At 46.0% G+C, this 15,380-nt stretch overlaps 2 protein-coding genes across 6 annotated transcripts; both read right to left on the bottom strand.

Annotated features, from left to right (window-relative positions):
- Positions 1-400: 400 nt before the first annotated feature.
- Positions 401-3,666, bottom strand: MYL6 (myosin light chain 6). Of its 3 annotated transcripts, XM_011375694.2 has the most exons (7): positions 3,510-3,666; positions 3,215-3,242; positions 2,210-2,353; positions 1,815-1,988; positions 1,649-1,726; positions 1,302-1,346; positions 401-594 (listed from the first exon to the last, which is right to left on the bottom strand). In XM_011375694.2, exons 1-6 carry the CDS (start codon positions 3,510-3,512, stop codon positions 1,318-1,320), a joined length of 456 nt encoding a protein of 151 aa, XP_011373996.1. In that variant the 5' UTR covers positions 3,513-3,666; the 3' UTR covers positions 401-594; positions 1,302-1,317. The 3 variants fall into 3 exon arrangements, with proteins under 3 accessions (XP_011373996.1, XP_011373995.1, XP_023376577.1); XM_011375693.2 differs by lacking the exon at positions 1,302-1,346; XM_023520809.1 differs by lacking the exons at positions 3,215-3,242; positions 3,510-3,666 and adding an exon at positions 2,454-2,522 and having other exon boundaries at positions 2,210-2,375.
- Positions 3,667-3,863: 197 nt separating this feature from the next.
- On the bottom strand, positions 3,864-8,051 carry MYL6B (myosin light chain 6B). Of its 3 annotated transcripts, none has more exons than XM_011375692.2 (9): positions 7,930-8,049; positions 7,624-7,699; positions 6,425-6,647; positions 5,658-5,685; positions 5,299-5,442; positions 4,899-5,072; positions 4,301-4,378; positions 4,113-4,150; positions 3,864-3,967 (listed from the first exon to the last, which is right to left on the bottom strand). In XM_011375692.2, exons 3-8 carry the CDS (start codon positions 6,599-6,601, stop codon positions 4,122-4,124), a joined length of 630 nt encoding a protein of 209 aa, XP_011373994.1. In that variant the 5' UTR covers positions 6,602-6,647; positions 7,624-7,699; positions 7,930-8,049; the 3' UTR covers positions 3,864-3,967; positions 4,113-4,121. The 3 variants fall into 3 exon arrangements, with proteins under 3 accessions (XP_011373994.1, XP_023376575.1, XP_023376576.1); XM_023520807.1 differs by having other exon boundaries at positions 6,425-6,668; XM_023520808.1 differs by lacking the exon at positions 7,624-7,699 and having other exon boundaries at positions 7,930-8,051.
- Positions 8,052-15,380: the final 7,329 nt, after the last annotated feature.

Raw genomic sequence — 15,380 nt, forward strand, 5'->3', positions numbered from 1 at the left:
TGCCTTATTAGGTGGGGAGAAGGCATGCATTTCACTTCTGTTATTACTGGCCCTTAGCCCTGCTGAGGTGACAGACAGGCTCAGGCAGTGCTAATATGGCCTGGCTTTAGCTCTAGTAAATACTCTCAGGGCCGCCCCCACAAAAGGCCTGCAGTGCTTGGCAGGGTAACGGCTGAGTTTGAGGAGCTGGAACAAGGATAGTCAGCTTTGGTCCCACAGGGATTTATGGCTTTCCTAATCCCCCAAGGGGTGGTCTTTGTAGCATCAGTGAATGGGGTAAGCATTTCAGTGAGGCAAAGACAGCTCCAACAAGCCCTTCCCCAACTTTCCCTAGCCCCTGGTCCACGGACCCTGGACTCTCCTCCCCTTCAGCCTGCTCAGAAAGGAAAGCAGAACTGCATTTAGGGAACAGGGAGCAAGTTTATTTGGTGAATGCTGATGGCAAACAATCCAAGACAGATAAGCTAGGAAAAGTGCTGTGATGAGAGAACCTAGGAAGTCTTCGGGGCTACATACAGTCTCACATAGGGGAAGGCACAGGGCTCTGGACACGCTGGGAATGTCTTCAGCCATTCAGCACCATGCGGACAAGCTCTGTGGAAAGGAGAGGGGGCGTGAACCAGGGAGCAGGGTCAAAGGGAGGGGTCCACCAGGGGCCAGGAGACTACAAACCACAAAGGTGGCATAAGGGACGTGCCCTCAGCAACCAACCTTGGGGTCAGTTTGCAGAGAAGCCACCTTGAGCCTGACCAGTTCTCTCAGCCCCTAGCTCCCCTCCCACCAGCTGTTAGTTGCCCACCCCACCCTGAGCAGCAAGAACACAGCAGAGGCAGAAAAGTTCTCAACTACACCTACAGCTACTATCAGCCATTGGCAGGAGGAGAAGGCAGAGTTCTGGGTTAGGGTACCTCCAAGCTACCCAGCAGAAGGAAGGGGAAGAGACTGGTCAGCTACAGCAGGACAATGGGGCAGGCAACCCACCCCCTCTATGCCAACTGCCAGTGCTCCAGGGCCAAAGGGTTACCTTAAAGCAAGATGGGGACAGGCTGGTGAGACTTCCCAGACATTAGCAGGGGCCCTATAAAACTTCAGAGCCCATTTTAGGAGAAGAGGTAGGTACCACACTCCCAGGCCATCTTCCTCTTTGAGAAACCCCTTCCCTCCCCAGTCAGCTCCATGCAGAAACATGCCATGAGGAAGTAAGATGGTAGTACGGGAAGGGCAGGGGCCAGAGAGCAAAGGTTGGGAAGAAAAACACTGGGAAGGTCAACTAGAGAAGGGGAGGCTGGGAGGAGCCGTACCCGCCCCATGGGCCCGTCACCCCGACAGGATATGCCTCACAAACGCTGCAGGAAGGAAGAGACATTAATGGTGAAGACAAGACACACACATGGGGTGAAGGGGTCAGGCAGTGGGGGCATAGACATTCCATTTATTTTACTTGCCATTCCTTTCCCACCCTTCACACCACATGGTCCCTTCCTATCCAGTCATACCTCCCCTGGCCTCCCACTCCTGGGCTGGGCTGGGCCCTGCCCCTTGCCTCCTGGCACTTTTTGGAGCCCAGGGTTAGGGAAAGCCCTAGATGCTATGCTTGACTTGCCCTGTATGGCTGCTTCCTCCACGAGAGCCCCAGTTTGACCCTCACCTTCATAGTTGATACAACCATTGCTGTCCTCATGCCCTGCCACCAGCATCTCTACTTCTTCCTCTGTCATCTTTTCACCTGCAGAGGAAAACAGTATTTTAGGAACTGGGTGATGGGTGAGGTAAAAGGTGGCACCCCAGATCAAGAAGCAAGGGTAGAGCCTTACCCAGTGTGACAAGAACATGACGGATCTCAGCGCCCATGACAGTACCATTTCCTTCCTTGTCAAATACTCTGAGGCCTTCGACATAATCCTCATAGGTGCCCTGGTCTTTGTTCTTGGCCACAGTCTGCAGCATGGGCAGGAAGTGCTCAAAGTCCAACACCTTCACATTCATCTCTGCCATAAAGGAAGCAGAAGGAAAGTTACACGAGTTCTCAGAACTGAAGGGATTACAGGGATCACAATTGAACAGACGGCTCCCACTCAAAACACAAGAAATCTGTGGATTTGCTCGTTGAGACAAGACCTGCTCAAGTTTGGAGCCTATGAAGATAAAAGGAAGCTCTTAGCTGAAGAACTGTGGGCCTCCTTCCAGAGTTATTCTTGAGGACACTCACCATCACTCTTGGGGTTCCCCAGGACTTTGAGCACCTCAGCATTGGTAGGGTTCTGGCCCAGGGCCCTCATCACATCCCCACACTGGCTGTACAGGATCTTGCCATCCCCTGTCCGGTCAAACAGCTGGAAGGCCTCCTTGAATTCTGAGGAGTCAGATAAACAGCACTGGGCAAACAGAGGTTAACCCAAAACACTCCCTCATGGTGTCCCTTGCTCATTCAACTTTGATTATGCTGAGGATACCAGATATTTATACCACTGTACAGCTAAGTCCACTGAGAGGGATTCAGTATCCATTCCTCCTAACTCAGGTGTCCCACAAAAAGATACAACCTTCCTCCTCCCTTGCCAGAATAGTAACATCCATTTATACACCCCCTCCGCCTGCAGCAAGCCAGTCCAGCCTCCTTGCTACACTACTCAGGGCAGGAATTTGCCACCGCCCTGTCTGGGTCCTGTCCTTATAAGGAAATGGGAGCAGCAGCCTGGGACTAGGGTCATCCCAGCTTGCCACTTCCTACCCCTCCCCTCCCGTTCAGTGGGTACAGCTACAAAGAAGTATCCTCAGCAAAGGCTCTCGTCCCTATTTTTACAAAGTACCAGGACACTGCTTTGTATGATCTTCACAATTCCAAGCTGGGGGAGGGGGAGAGTTGTCACAGGAGGACAGAAAAGGCAGAAGAAACTCATTATGAGACAGATGCACAGGCAGCTTCATACACCCTCCCCAAACCCCACACACAGCAAGCATTAGGTGTCCAAGTTGTTTCACATACCCACACCACCTAAAACTCACCCAGTGCTTGGGTCTCAGATCTAGAGTGAAAGGGGAGGGGGAAGAAAGAGTGAGAAAAGAAAATGGAGGCTCAGAAGGACGGAGAAAGGAAACCAAGAGGTATTCCCCTGGGGGTGCTGAAGAGATGACAGGTTGGGGTTAGGGGGTAGGTGCTAGAGGAGGTGTACCCTCTCCCTAAGCGTGACCTCAGTAGGGGTCAGATACCTACCTGCAGTCTGGTCCTCGGTGAAGTCACACTGCTCAGAGAAGAGGGGAGCGGTCAACATCTGAACTCCAATCCCCAAAGCATCCATCTTAATCCCACAAACTCCGAACCACAAACTCCTGTTCCACGCAAGGGCTCACTTCCCAGTAGGACAGGACCCGACTTTCCAACCCCACCTCCAACTTCCAGGCCCTCAGGTTCCCTGTCCCCCCTACCTCTACCTTCTCCTTACCCCCTATCCCCAGCTTCCCGCCTCTCGCCCCAAATCCCGCTCATCGTCCCGGGTCCCGGGTCCCACCATCTTGACTGCTCAGCTCTGCGGGACCTTTTTCTGCAGTAATGGCTCCCGCTCTCGGCCCAACCCTAGTCTTAGTACGTCCCACTGACGTCACTCTCAGCCGATCCAGCCAATACGATTCCTGGTTTGGGTTTATGCAGATGTACTGCCACATTAGTAATGAGGTGGGCGGAGCCAGCTGTTTATTTCTCCAGAAGAGCCTTACCTGAGGCACAAAACTGCAAAAGGGGTGGGGTGAGGCGCAAGGAATCCGCCCTTCCGAGCAGGAAAATCAGAAGATACCGGATTGGAGAGAGAAGAGCCCTCTCTTCCCTCCCTCCCTCCCCCACCTCAGAAGAAAGCAACAGTCGGAGACCAAGGGAGGAACCGTCTCTTTATTTTGAAACAAAATAGGTGGCCTCCTAGTGGCAGGAACGTGCTTCCAACTGCGGGATGTCCAGTATCCGACCCCACTGCATCTGCGGAAAAAGATGAAAAGTTGCCAAATTCAGGCACTCCAGATTCCCGCGCAGCAGGACATGTAAACGCACTTCCCTGCTTTTCTACCCTGGTTGAAGGAAGGGAAAGAGACTTGTCCTTCAAAGAGGAGTGGGAGGGCCCTACCTGTAGTGTTCAGACGCTTAGGATGTGCTTCAGGAAGGCTGCAAAGAGAGGCAAGAGGGCCTTCAGAAGCAGGCCCTTGGATAATCCATCTGACTTCAGATGATCCAGACCCCAGGATGCCCCAACCAACATACCACAAGCCTCTGCCTCCCCTCTTCCCTGTCCCTTTTGCTCTTCTGGCCCCTCACCTTCATAGTTGATGCAGCCATTGCTGTCCTCATGTCCTGCAAGAACAGTCTCCACTTCCTCTTCAGTCATCTTCTCTCCTGAGCCCCAGACACAGCATTTTAGCCCCTGCCTTCAACCCCCTTACCAACTAGGTCATGCTTCTCTGGGTGGTACCTCCTCTTCTACCACTCTGTTGCCCAGAACCCCAAAGGAATCCTCTCTTTGTAATGGTAGTGCCTTGGATGTGTTTCTGTATCTTGCTTTCCATTTCACCTGCATTAACACTAGGTGAAAGCTTTGACACACAAGGAAACTAAATTCTGGAACGTTAAGAAAAAGTACCAGATCACAAAGCACAAGCATCAATTCTAAAACAGAAAGTCAGATTTCCCACCTCATCCCCTTTTCTTTTCCCTTTGGGAGGCATTTGTGTGCCCCCTCACTTTAGCCTCTGCAGGAGGAAGCTCTTCAGGTTCTACCACCATGGTTCTGACCTTCTCAGTCTCCTGCCCATGACCTACAGGCCAGTAATCCCTTCCTGGCTCTGCCTACTTGGCAACTTTCTTTTTGGTTCACTCTCTTCTCTCCACCCCACAGGAGTTCTGGTCCCTGCCTCACCCAGGGTGGTGAGGACATGTCTGAGCTCTGCTCCCATGACTTTGCCATTCCCTTCTTTGTCAAACACCCGAAGCCCCTCCAGGTAATCCTCATATGTGCTTTGGTCTCGGTTCTTGGCCACCGCCTGGAGCATGGGCAGGAAAGTCTCAAAGTCCACACGCCGGGACTTTAGCTCTGGAGGTTAGAGAGGTAAGGGAGGGGTCACTGTAGTGTCACCTAGGACCCAGTTCCCATCCCTACCATGGAGGCTTTCATCCCGTTCAACATTCAGGATGTTTTTCTGCCCCTAGTTTTGACAGTTTTTGAAGTCCTGAGACCCACCCCAGCATCCTTTGTCACCTTACATTCCTAGGTTCCACCACCAAACTGAAAACCCCCATTGTTCCAGGGGTCCCCTCACCATCACTCTTGGGGTGTCCCAGAACCTTGAGCACCTCGGCGTTAGTGGGGTTCTGGCCCAGGGCTCTCATCACATCCCCACACTGGCTGTACATGATCTTGCCATCCCCTACTCGGTCGAACAGCTCAAAGGCCTCCTTGAACTCTGAAGTATAAAGAGGGGTCAGTGTTGACCAGGGGTTCTCATCACCCCCAGACAGAAAGGAAGTTCAGAAACTATGTGCAAGAGCTAGGTAAAACAAAGGACACGAAGGACTAGTGTGGGAAGTTTCAAGGTAGGGACTGGAGTTAGGGGAATACAAGGATCTGACTAGGGGCTTGGGACTAGACAGTGGGCTCAGGGGACCAGTTTCTCCTCACCCTCCAGCTGGTCCTTGTTAAACTCGATCTGTGGAAGAAAAGAGCAGGTGAGAAGGGATGACAGGGCTCATTGAATTCCTCTCCAGCACTCCCCCCAACTGCCAGCCACTTCTGGTGAGGGGCCCAAAGGGACCAGTCTGGGAGCCCAGCCACCTCAGTCCCATTCCCAGCTCTGGATCTTGGGAGAATCCCAAGAGAAGGAATTATCCAGGGGGAGGGTTTCCTGGGAACAGGGTTAATCCCATGCCACCTGTTCCCCTCCCTCCACTGCCCTGAGCCCTGCATCCCTCACATAACTGGGGGCTGAACAAAGGCTAAATTTACCCCTGGCCCCCAGCTGTGATTGTCTAACAAGTCTGTCCTCTTCAGCCTTGCTTCCTGGGGTTCAGAGATGTGGCCTTTAGAGTTGAACGGTCAGCCAGGAACAGGGAGCAGCTCCCTCCCTTCACCTTGAAACTGTCCTCAGAGCCCAGATGTTCCCCATATCAGTTCCTGCCTCCAGCAGGGGGGTTAATGAGTGAGTATGTATGTGTATGTGTATATGTATGTGTGTGCGTGTGTAACATACACACACACACGTGTTATAGGTTAGAGAACAAAGACAATAGCAGAGTCGCGAGCCTGGATGTTCCAAATGAGGTACCAAGAGGAACCCCCAATATCATCCAGTGCTCACTGATTCCTACCTTCTAGGTATCTCTTAATTCCCTAGGCTGTATCCCACCCTTGTACCACCCCTCCAAATTCTTCACTTTCCAGGGACTTACCACCACTTTGGAGAGATCGATAGGGGGCTCCCGGGTTTTCTCAGGAGCCGAAGGGACAGCTGCCGTCAGCTCAGCCTTGGTCTTGCCTAGAGGGGCCCCTGCTGCTGGCTTGGCAGCAGGCTTGGAGATAGAGGGCCCCGCTGGTTTCTTCACAGGAACATCCTTCTTGGGAGGCATGATGTCCGGTGGCCAAAGGACAGTGTGCCGATGGGGGCACCCATCTCTGTTTAAATAGCCAGGGAGTCTGGGATGTCAAGGGGCGGGGGCAGAGGCAGGGAGCCAGTAGGCGATGGGGAGGGTGAGATACAGGAGGGATATGCCAGCCTGCCCTCATTCCCCTGGCCTCCTACGGTTTAGGACTTCTGCCCTGAGGTATTCTTCCTTCTGTCTCCCCAGCTCCAAGCTCTAGCCAGAACAATGGCTCCTTTAGGGGCAGGGGACGGAAGCCAGAGATTGCCCAGAAAGGGGGAGTTAGTTAATCTGTAGGTTGAGGACAGGATGCTTACCAGTGACAATGAGATAGGGGTGAGGCAAAGAAGGGGATCCAGGCATTTCAGGCCCTCAACCCCCTACTCTGAGTAGCCCTTTATTCTAGCAGCTTTAGACTCTTGAAGGCTGAGGCATGGAGAGGGGCCTTGTGAACTGGGATAGTTAAAGTGGGACCTGGGAGCAGTGAAAGTTGAAAAAAACAAGCAGCCCCTCCATTCCTCTCTGACTATGGATGAGGAGCCCCGGCAGTTGACTCTATAGCCTAATAATCCCTAATACTTATAGTCCCTGTCCTCCTCCCTCCCAGCCCCAAACTGGAACTGTTCACAATATAGAGAAAGGATAGTATAGAAAAAGGAGTGTGATGCCCCCAGCCTATTGTCTCCTGTGCAGTGTTGTTTTAGGGGTAGGGGAGAGGAAACAATCAGTTTAACACCCACCGCCTATCTTCCCAAGAAAAGAACCCTTTTCCATAAGCCCGTGATCATTCAAATCAGACAAAGGTAGGGTTCCTGATGAACCTGCAGGGACTCCATAGTGGCATCTAAGGGAAAGGGCAGACTCTGGTAGACAAAGGGCCTAAATTCTAAAATCTTCAAAAGGGTGTGGGAGGTCCTATGGGCTCCATGAGTACACACCACCACCACCTCTTCCCCACCCCCCAACCAGAAGAGTAATAAAAACCCTGACTCAGGTACCAGGTTACAAACCTTGCTGGGGAGCGCAAGGGGAGGGTCGAAGTCAGTGGCGTTAGGGAGAAAGGAAGGGTTGCTGACTACTTTTGTTCTGGAGGTAATGGAGAATATACAACAGTCTTAGAAAGAGATAAATAATTCCATTTAGGCCCTGCGCTTTGGAGAGTAGATGCTGAGTCTCCCAGTCGCAAAAAAAGCTTCTGAATCTCATTACCGCATATTGTCCCATTTTAGTCATTTCTCAGACGTACATCACACACACACACACACACACAGACTTAAATAAAGGGGAGAGTCCCTTCCCAGCTCCACAACACTCACCCTGCGGAATCCAGGTAAGGGAGGCGGGGCGCAGGGCGGCTGCGGGCCCCGAAGGGTTAATTCCGACTGCCTCGGAGCACGCCGGGAGTTGTAGTCTCCTCGCTCCCGCGGGCTCATGGGAAACGCCGCTCTCTAGCTCGAGGAGGATGACGGGACAGTGGCTTCCGGCCGGTGGCTGCGCTTAGTGACTCCGGCTATTTCAGGCGCGATTCTTGTCCCGGAACTGAAAGGCAATGAGCAATTTACAGTCCCCACCCCTGACCCTAAAACCGCGCAGGGCCTCTCAGGATGTGTGTCTTGTTTAGACCTAAGTTCCTCATTTCATTGTGGGCGGGGAAAGGCTGAAGCTGCAGCTGCAGCAAGTCGGTTGGAGGTCAGACAGTAGGAAACACTGCCCTGGGGAGAGTGGTGTGGTCTCTTTAGCTTCCACTTATGGTTTGGTAGAGAGAGAACAGAGGCTATTAAGTTGGTGCGTGACTTGGAACAGTAACTCTGAGGATTTTTAAATTTTTTGAAATGAGCTGGTAGTCGAAGTAAATTTTTAGTTTGGAATTAAGCCGGGTACCTGCTCCAGTTTCTCCTAGCTGAAGTTTCTTCTTACTGCGGCCGCATCGGCCAGCTACCGTGTCTGGTCTTCACAGATCTTCTTGGAACAGAGAGCTAGGCTCTCCAGCCCTTCGCTCTGAGACACCGCTGCCCAGCATTGGACAGCTCATTATCCTAGACGTTTATCAAAGGTCTCCTCTGTGCCAGCCTGGCCAGGCCCACCTTCACCCGCTGAATCAGTAAATGCCCTGGCGGCGCATCTCCTACTGGAGGCTGAGGCTACCTGATCATGGACGCAGTGAATAATAATAGAAAACCCGTTCAAGGTCAGAAGGGTGCGGCATAAGTGAACTTTATCGGCAGTAAGAAACGTTCGTTAGTTGGGGAAAGCTTTTCAGAAGACTAGAATGAGCTGTGTAATAGAAATAAGGATGATGAGGAAGGTGTTAGCAACCATTCCTGGAGGCCTTCATGAAGCAGTACTGCATGAGGGGCTAAATCATCTGAGAAAGGTGCGTAGGGGCCCAAAGAGTGTGAGCTCAGACTTGGCCGCTTATATTTAAATCCAGGTCTGCAGGTATTTGCTGGTAACATCCAGCAAGTTTAGTTATCTCTCTGTGCCTCAGTTACCCCATCTGTAAAATCTGGATAGTAATACCTCAAAGGGCTCTGGGGAGGATTAGATGTCTTAATATTTGTAAAACAGTGGGCTTGGCACAAAGTAAGTAGTATGTATATAAGTGTTTGTTAGACTTCCTTTAGTCTTCCCAACATAGGAGTTTGCTGATATTTTCCCCATTTTACATACATAAAGGATCTCTCTAGGCATGAAAAAATGGAGACCAGAAAGGAATACATTTCTAAGTGTTTAGTTATAAGACTGTTTGGGGAAGGGCCACATCACAGATGCCTTCTTGTGTCTTTCATCACTACCACAGAAGTTGATTTCAGAAATGTGGTTTATCTGATTTTCTCCTCTTCCTTTCCTCTAGCTATTGCTCTCTTTTGGCACCTTGCCAAATAGAAGCGGTTATGGCATCATCTGACTTTCTAGCATTTTTGTCTGCTTTATAGAGAAGTAGTGCAAGGAGAAAAGATAAAGACCCTTGGCAAACACAGGTTGGAGGACTTCATTTTCTGTACTATTTCTGTCTTATGTTAATAAATAATGCAAAATGAACTGAATGTGGTCTTAACTGGCATAGGTGATTCATACATCATGTATGTGGATTTTCTGTGACAGATGCCTATCTCTCTTTTCTTTCCCCACCTAGCACATGACTTGTATGTTCTTAGAGACTGCATATTTATTCTACTATTAATCTCAACATAAAATAATTAGGAAGGGCATATCTTTAAAAGAAAATATACATTAAAACAATTTTTGGAATTACACAGAACTATAGATCTTCAATAACTTGAATAATTGTGGGTTCATCTTATACAGCTTTATTAGCTCTTTAGATACCAGCTAATGTTTTAATATGGATAATAGCTTATGTAAAGAGGACATTATTTCCTAAGTACATAGGAAAGAATTTGTTAGGAAAGATGTCTACAGTCCTCTGGCATTTTGACCAGAAAGTGGTATTGGTGCTAACCCATAATAGAAAGAAGAAGGAGGATAATGAAGATGTTTTATGATACACAGATAGTTTATAAAGTCCTTTCCAAGTCCCATTTTATAGGCCCATACTAGATGCAAGATATAAACAAAATAAATGTTAGAGTAAGTAATGCTAGTTTCATTTTGTAATGGTCTAAAACAGTGGTTCTCAGACTTAGCTGTTTTTTTAGAATCTCTTGGGAGCTAGATAATAGACAAACTACTAGCCTCTACCCCCAAAGATTCTGACTCAAGGTCTGTGTTAGGGCTTGGGAATCTATTTGAAATATTTTTAGCCTATTGGAAAACAGAATGAACTAACAAACATAGGTAACCACAGCTTTAATAAAAGGAGTGATCTTTTCAAAATGTGCATTTGATCATGTCATCTCCCTACTTAAAATTCTTCTATGTGTTTTAATAAAGACAAAATCCATACACTGGCCCACAAAAGCCAGCACAGTTTCAAATACTCCTTGCCTGTACCAGCCACACCTCTGCATCAGCCACACCTGCTAACTTTCAGATCTTCAAAAGTGTCCTATGTCCTTTTTGCTCAGGTTAATGTCTCTGTCTTTTATGTCTCTGCTCCCTCTCCCCACCAACACACACTATTTCCAGGGCCAGTCAGAGCATACTGCCCGGCATCTATGTATTGGGCACTCAAATATCTGTAGAATGAATGGCTATCTGAGTAAAAGGGAATAGTCAAGGATGGATACTGATACTAGTAAATCAATAGGGAGATGGGTTGAAGATTCAAGAGATTGAGAGAGTTCCTATGTTTTGAACTCCTATTTTTACCCTGAAGTAGAAGGCGAGGTGATTTATTTGCTAAGAGAAGAAGTAGGAGGAGGTGACTTGAGAAAATGGTAAAGGTTTGAAATAGGTGCTGTGAAAGATGGGAGACAGCTTACTGGAGACCCATTCACAAACACCCATTTAATATTTGCTGAGTGCCTACTCTGTGGTCCACACTCAAACTTGCTGATCAGCGTGGAGGGTGGTTGCAATGGAAGATCATGAATTGGTAATGTCACCAGTCTATAATTTCCTCCCTCCAGGAGTACTCAGCTGCTTGGATGATTGAGCTAGAGAAAAGAGACAGCTGAAATAGTAATGGGTTGGAGTTTTGTGGAATAGAGATGATGGATGAACATGGAAGCAAGGGATTTGGGAGTCTGAATAAAAGAGGGTTTGTAGTCCAGGCCAAATAGAAAAGAAATGAATATAGAAGTGGCCTATTAGATTTAGAGAATATGGAAAGTCACTAAGAGGCTAGGGTTTCAATGAAGTTGAAGAAATGAGATGGTTGGAGATGTCAAAGTTGTATTTGAAGAAAACAGATTGAAATTTACTGGAGAGGATATGGAGAAATAGGAACCCTCATACACTGCTGGTAGGACTGCAAATTGGTACAGCCACTATGGAAACCAGTATGGAGGTTCCTCAAAAAAGTAAGAATTAATCTACCATATGATTCAGCAATCCCTCTCCTGGGTATTTACCCCAAAGACTTGAAAACTCATATCTGAAAAGATATTTGCTCACTGATGTTCATAGCAGCATTATTCACAGTGGCCAGGACATGGAAGCAACTGAAGTGTCCTACGATAAATGATTGTCTAAAGAAGCTGTGGTACATATATACAAAGGAATATTACTCAGCCATAAGAAGAGATAAAATAATACCATTTGCAACTACATGGATGGACCTTGAAATAATCATACTAAGCGAAATAAGCCAGAGAGAAAAAGTTGAAAATTACATGATATCACTTATATGTGGGATATAAACCTAAAAGCACTAAATGAACAGGACAAACAGAGACTCATGGACATGAACAATGGACTAGAGGGTTACCAGAGGGGAGAGGAGAGGTGGACGGTGGGGGCGGGAGTGAGGGGGGTGCGGGGAATTTAAATAATTCCTTCAATTAAAAAATAAAAATAATATAAAGTGATTGTTGATAGATTTAAAAAAAAAAAAGTTCAATCTGAGATTCCTAATAAAAGTTCCAGCAAAACAAACTTAAAAAAAAAAATAGATTGAAATTTCAAAGGATGCAGAGGAAGATGGGAATTAGAATCAGTGGGCAAGGGTAGTGAGGTGAAGGTCATTGGATTTGAGGAGAATGTACTTTAGAGTTCTTTCAATTGCAAATAGCAAAAATCTAACTAAAACTGGCTAAACAATAAAGAGGATTTATTGGCTTATGTAACTGAAAAGTCAAGAGGTTGTGTGGGTTTTAGATTCATTTTGATCCAGAAGTTCAGGACATAACAAAAAGGATCTGTTTTCTAATTCTCTTGCCACTGTTAGCTCCTTCCTTTGGTCCCCTCCTAGAGCCAAATGCGGCTTAGCTGCACAGCTATCACACATCCTTATTCCACAAGAGGAAGCAAGTGAGCTTCTCTTGACCATTGAAATCAATTCCTGGACTTCACTCTGATTAGACCAACTTAGAAAAATGTCCATCCATCCTTGAACTAATCAACCTGGCCAGGGCACTATCATGCCCTGATTGACTTACACATAGGTTATTGCCCACCCCTGTGGCAAAGAGGATGGTGTTGCTCTTATTCATTTAGACCACTCACGGTATGTCTGTGCCACTGGAGGTGGATTGGAATCCATCCACGTAGGAAGGAGTGGAAAGGATGTTGGGAGAAAAACCAACAATGTCCACCATTGTGGGGAACTTTGATGCTAGTTATTGAGTGACCTAAAATGTACATTGAAGACACCAGGATGATAGCAATATTAAGGGTGCCACACCCTTTGGTAATATTGAGTGTGCAAGTATTTAGTGAATGACAGAGATGAAAGAAGATAGAGACTGGCATCATCTCCAAAGGATCTGAGATTTTTACAGCTCTAAGAATAATGATGGGAAAGCAGCATTGGGGCACAAGGAGAATGCAGACCCCACCTCCCAGTATAAGTATATAGAGTTCAGGAGAAGGAGCAGTCTCCCATGGAGGGTGTTGCAGGTGAGTGAGGTCTCTTGGGAGGTGAGCCAGGTTTTAGGGGAGGCCAAAGTGAGCTCTGTGTAAATAAAGGTAAAGAATACTAAAGGATAGAGTGGGTGGGAAGTGTTATGTAGAACTAGATTTGCAGAGGAGCACAGTGGAAATGTTTGTGAGGGAAGGAAGCAGAGGAGATTGTATCAGAGTCCTTCAGCTGCTCTCTTAGTGCCCTTTTATTCTTTACATTTTTCTTATGTTCAGTTATGTGTTATAGTTACTCTGCTTGCCTAGTCACCCTACTCCTTCTTAGACTTTTAGTTTTGGTTTTGATTTTTTTCTTTTTAATTGAAGTATAACTGACATTATATGGGTTTGTGAAATGATATTTGTTGTGAAATGAGTCCAGTTAACATAAGTCTAGTTAACATCTATCACCATACGTAATCACAAAATTTTTTTTTCTTGGTTCCATAGTGTAGCAGTTGGCACATCTGCTTTACATGCAAAAGGTCCTGGGTTCACACCCCAGTGGAGCCACACTTCATGGTTTATGGCCATGCCACCCTGAATAAGTCTAATGTTTGATCTTGGAAGCTAAGCAAGATCAGGCCTGGTTAGTACTTGGATAGGAGACCACCTAGAAAGACTAGGTGCTATAGGCATAAATAATAAATAAATAAATAATTTTCTTCTTGTGATGAGAAATTTTAAGATCTATTCTCTTAGTAATTATCAAATATGCAACATAGTATTATTAACTATTATCACAATGCTTTACATTATATTCCCCAGGACTTATTTATTTTATAACTGGAAGTCTGTACATTTTTACCCCCTTTACCCATTTCACCCACCACTCCATCCCCTACCCCCACCTCTGACAACTAATATCTGTATCTATGAGCTCCTTTTTTTTAAAAAAAAGATTCCATGTGTAAGTGAAATCATAAGGTATTTTGTATTTCTCTGTCTGATTTATTTCACTTAGCATAATGCCCTCAAGGTCCATCCATGTTGTCACAAATGGCCAGACTTGCTTCTTTTTTATAGCTGAATAACATTCCAGTTTGTGTATATATACCACATCTTTTCCCATTTATTCATAACATGGGGGTGCAGATGTCTTTTTGAATTATAGTGTTTTCATTTTCTTTGGATAAATACCCAGAAGTGGACTTGCTGGATCATATATATGGTAGTTTGATTTTTAATTTTTTGAGGAGACTCCATACCATTTTGCACAGTGGCTGTACCTATTTACATTCTCACCAGTAATGCACAAGTGTTCCCTTTTCTCCATATCTCCACCAACAGTTGTTATTTCTTGTCTTTTTGATAATAGCCATTCTAACAAGTATGAAGTGATATCTCATTTTGGTTTTTGATTTGCATTAATGATGTTGAGTACCTTTTCATATATCTATGGGCCATCTGTATGTCTTCTTTGGAAAAAATGTCTATTTAAATCTGCCCATTTCTTAATCAGATTACTTGTTTGTTTTTTGCTATTGAGTTCTTTATATATTTTAAATATTAACCCTTTATCAGATATATGATTTGCAAATTTTTTTTTCCATTTGGTTGGTTGCCTTTCATTTTGTTGATTGTTTCTTTTGCTGTACAGAAGGGTTTTAGTTTGATATAGTCCCATTTGTTTGTTTCTGCTTTTGTTGCCTTTGCTTTTGGTGTCAGATTTTTCATTCTTTAGGGCAATCTTCCTTTTACATTTCAGTAGTACATACTAGCACAATGCTCCACAATGTTATCTGGATTCCAGCCCAAGATTAGAAAAAAAAATTGACAGGTTGGAGGGATTGCTGCTGGTGAGAAGTCATACTGCACCCCGAAATGACCTGGTAACCTGACAGTGAGGGAAGAGGCAAGAAAATCTATAAAAGTAGGCAAATGTTTGCCCATCAGTTGGCAAGGATTTTTTTTTTAATTAAAATATTCAGCAGAGAAATAGGAAAACACATTTTTGTGTATTGCTGGTGGGAGTGTAGAAAATTCATATAATCTTCAATGCAGTTTGGAAGAATGTATTAAAAGTCGTTAAAGTACAGAAATTGACCCACCAATTCCACTTGCCCTAAGGAAATCATTTGAAGTGTGTGTAAGTATTTTTGTTCCCACAGTGGGTAGGAAAACATTGGGAACTACCTTTATTTTTGACAATAGAGAATCAGTTATGATTCATTCTATAGAATTGTACACAACCATTATAAATTATATTTTCAAAGAATAATAACGTACAAAAATGCTTCTGTGTTATGAAAAAAGCAGATTATAATATGACCTTAATTTATAAAATATTTACTCCTGTAATCAA

The sequence above is a fragment of the Pteropus vampyrus genome, unplaced genomic scaffold (genome assembly GCF_000151845.1).
Source record: "Pteropus vampyrus isolate Shadow unplaced genomic scaffold, Pvam_2.0 Scaffold276, whole genome shotgun sequence".
Taxonomy (NCBI): domain Eukaryota; kingdom Metazoa; phylum Chordata; class Mammalia; order Chiroptera; family Pteropodidae; genus Pteropus; species Pteropus vampyrus.

Excerpts from the sequence above, each read along its gene's own strand:
- MYL6 (XM_023520809.1), bottom strand. The coding sequence starts at position 2,507 with ATGGATACTGAATCCCTCTCAGTGGACTTAGCTGTACAGTGGTATAAA. Across the intron at positions 1,989-2,209 it reads GGGGAACCCCAAGAGTGATG|AGATGAATGTGAAGGTGTTG; the intron begins GTGAGTGTCCTC and ends CCTTTATGGCAG. Across the intron at positions 1,727-1,814 it reads TCATGTTCTTGTCACACTGG|GTGAAAAGATGACAGAGGAA; the intron begins GTAAGGCTCTAC and ends TTTCCTCTGCAG.
- MYL6B (XM_023520808.1), bottom strand. The coding sequence starts at position 6,601 with ATGCCTCCCAAGAAGGATGTTCCTGTGAAGAAACCAGCGGGGCCCTCT. Across the intron at positions 5,073-5,298 it reads GGGACACCCCAAGAGTGATG|AGCTAAAGTCCCGGCGTGTG; the intron begins GTGAGGGGACCC and ends TCTAACCTCCAG. Across the intron at positions 4,151-4,300 it reads TGGCTGCATCAACTATGAAG|CCTTCCTGAAGCACATCCTA; the intron begins GTGAGGGGCCAG and ends CTCTCTTTGCAG.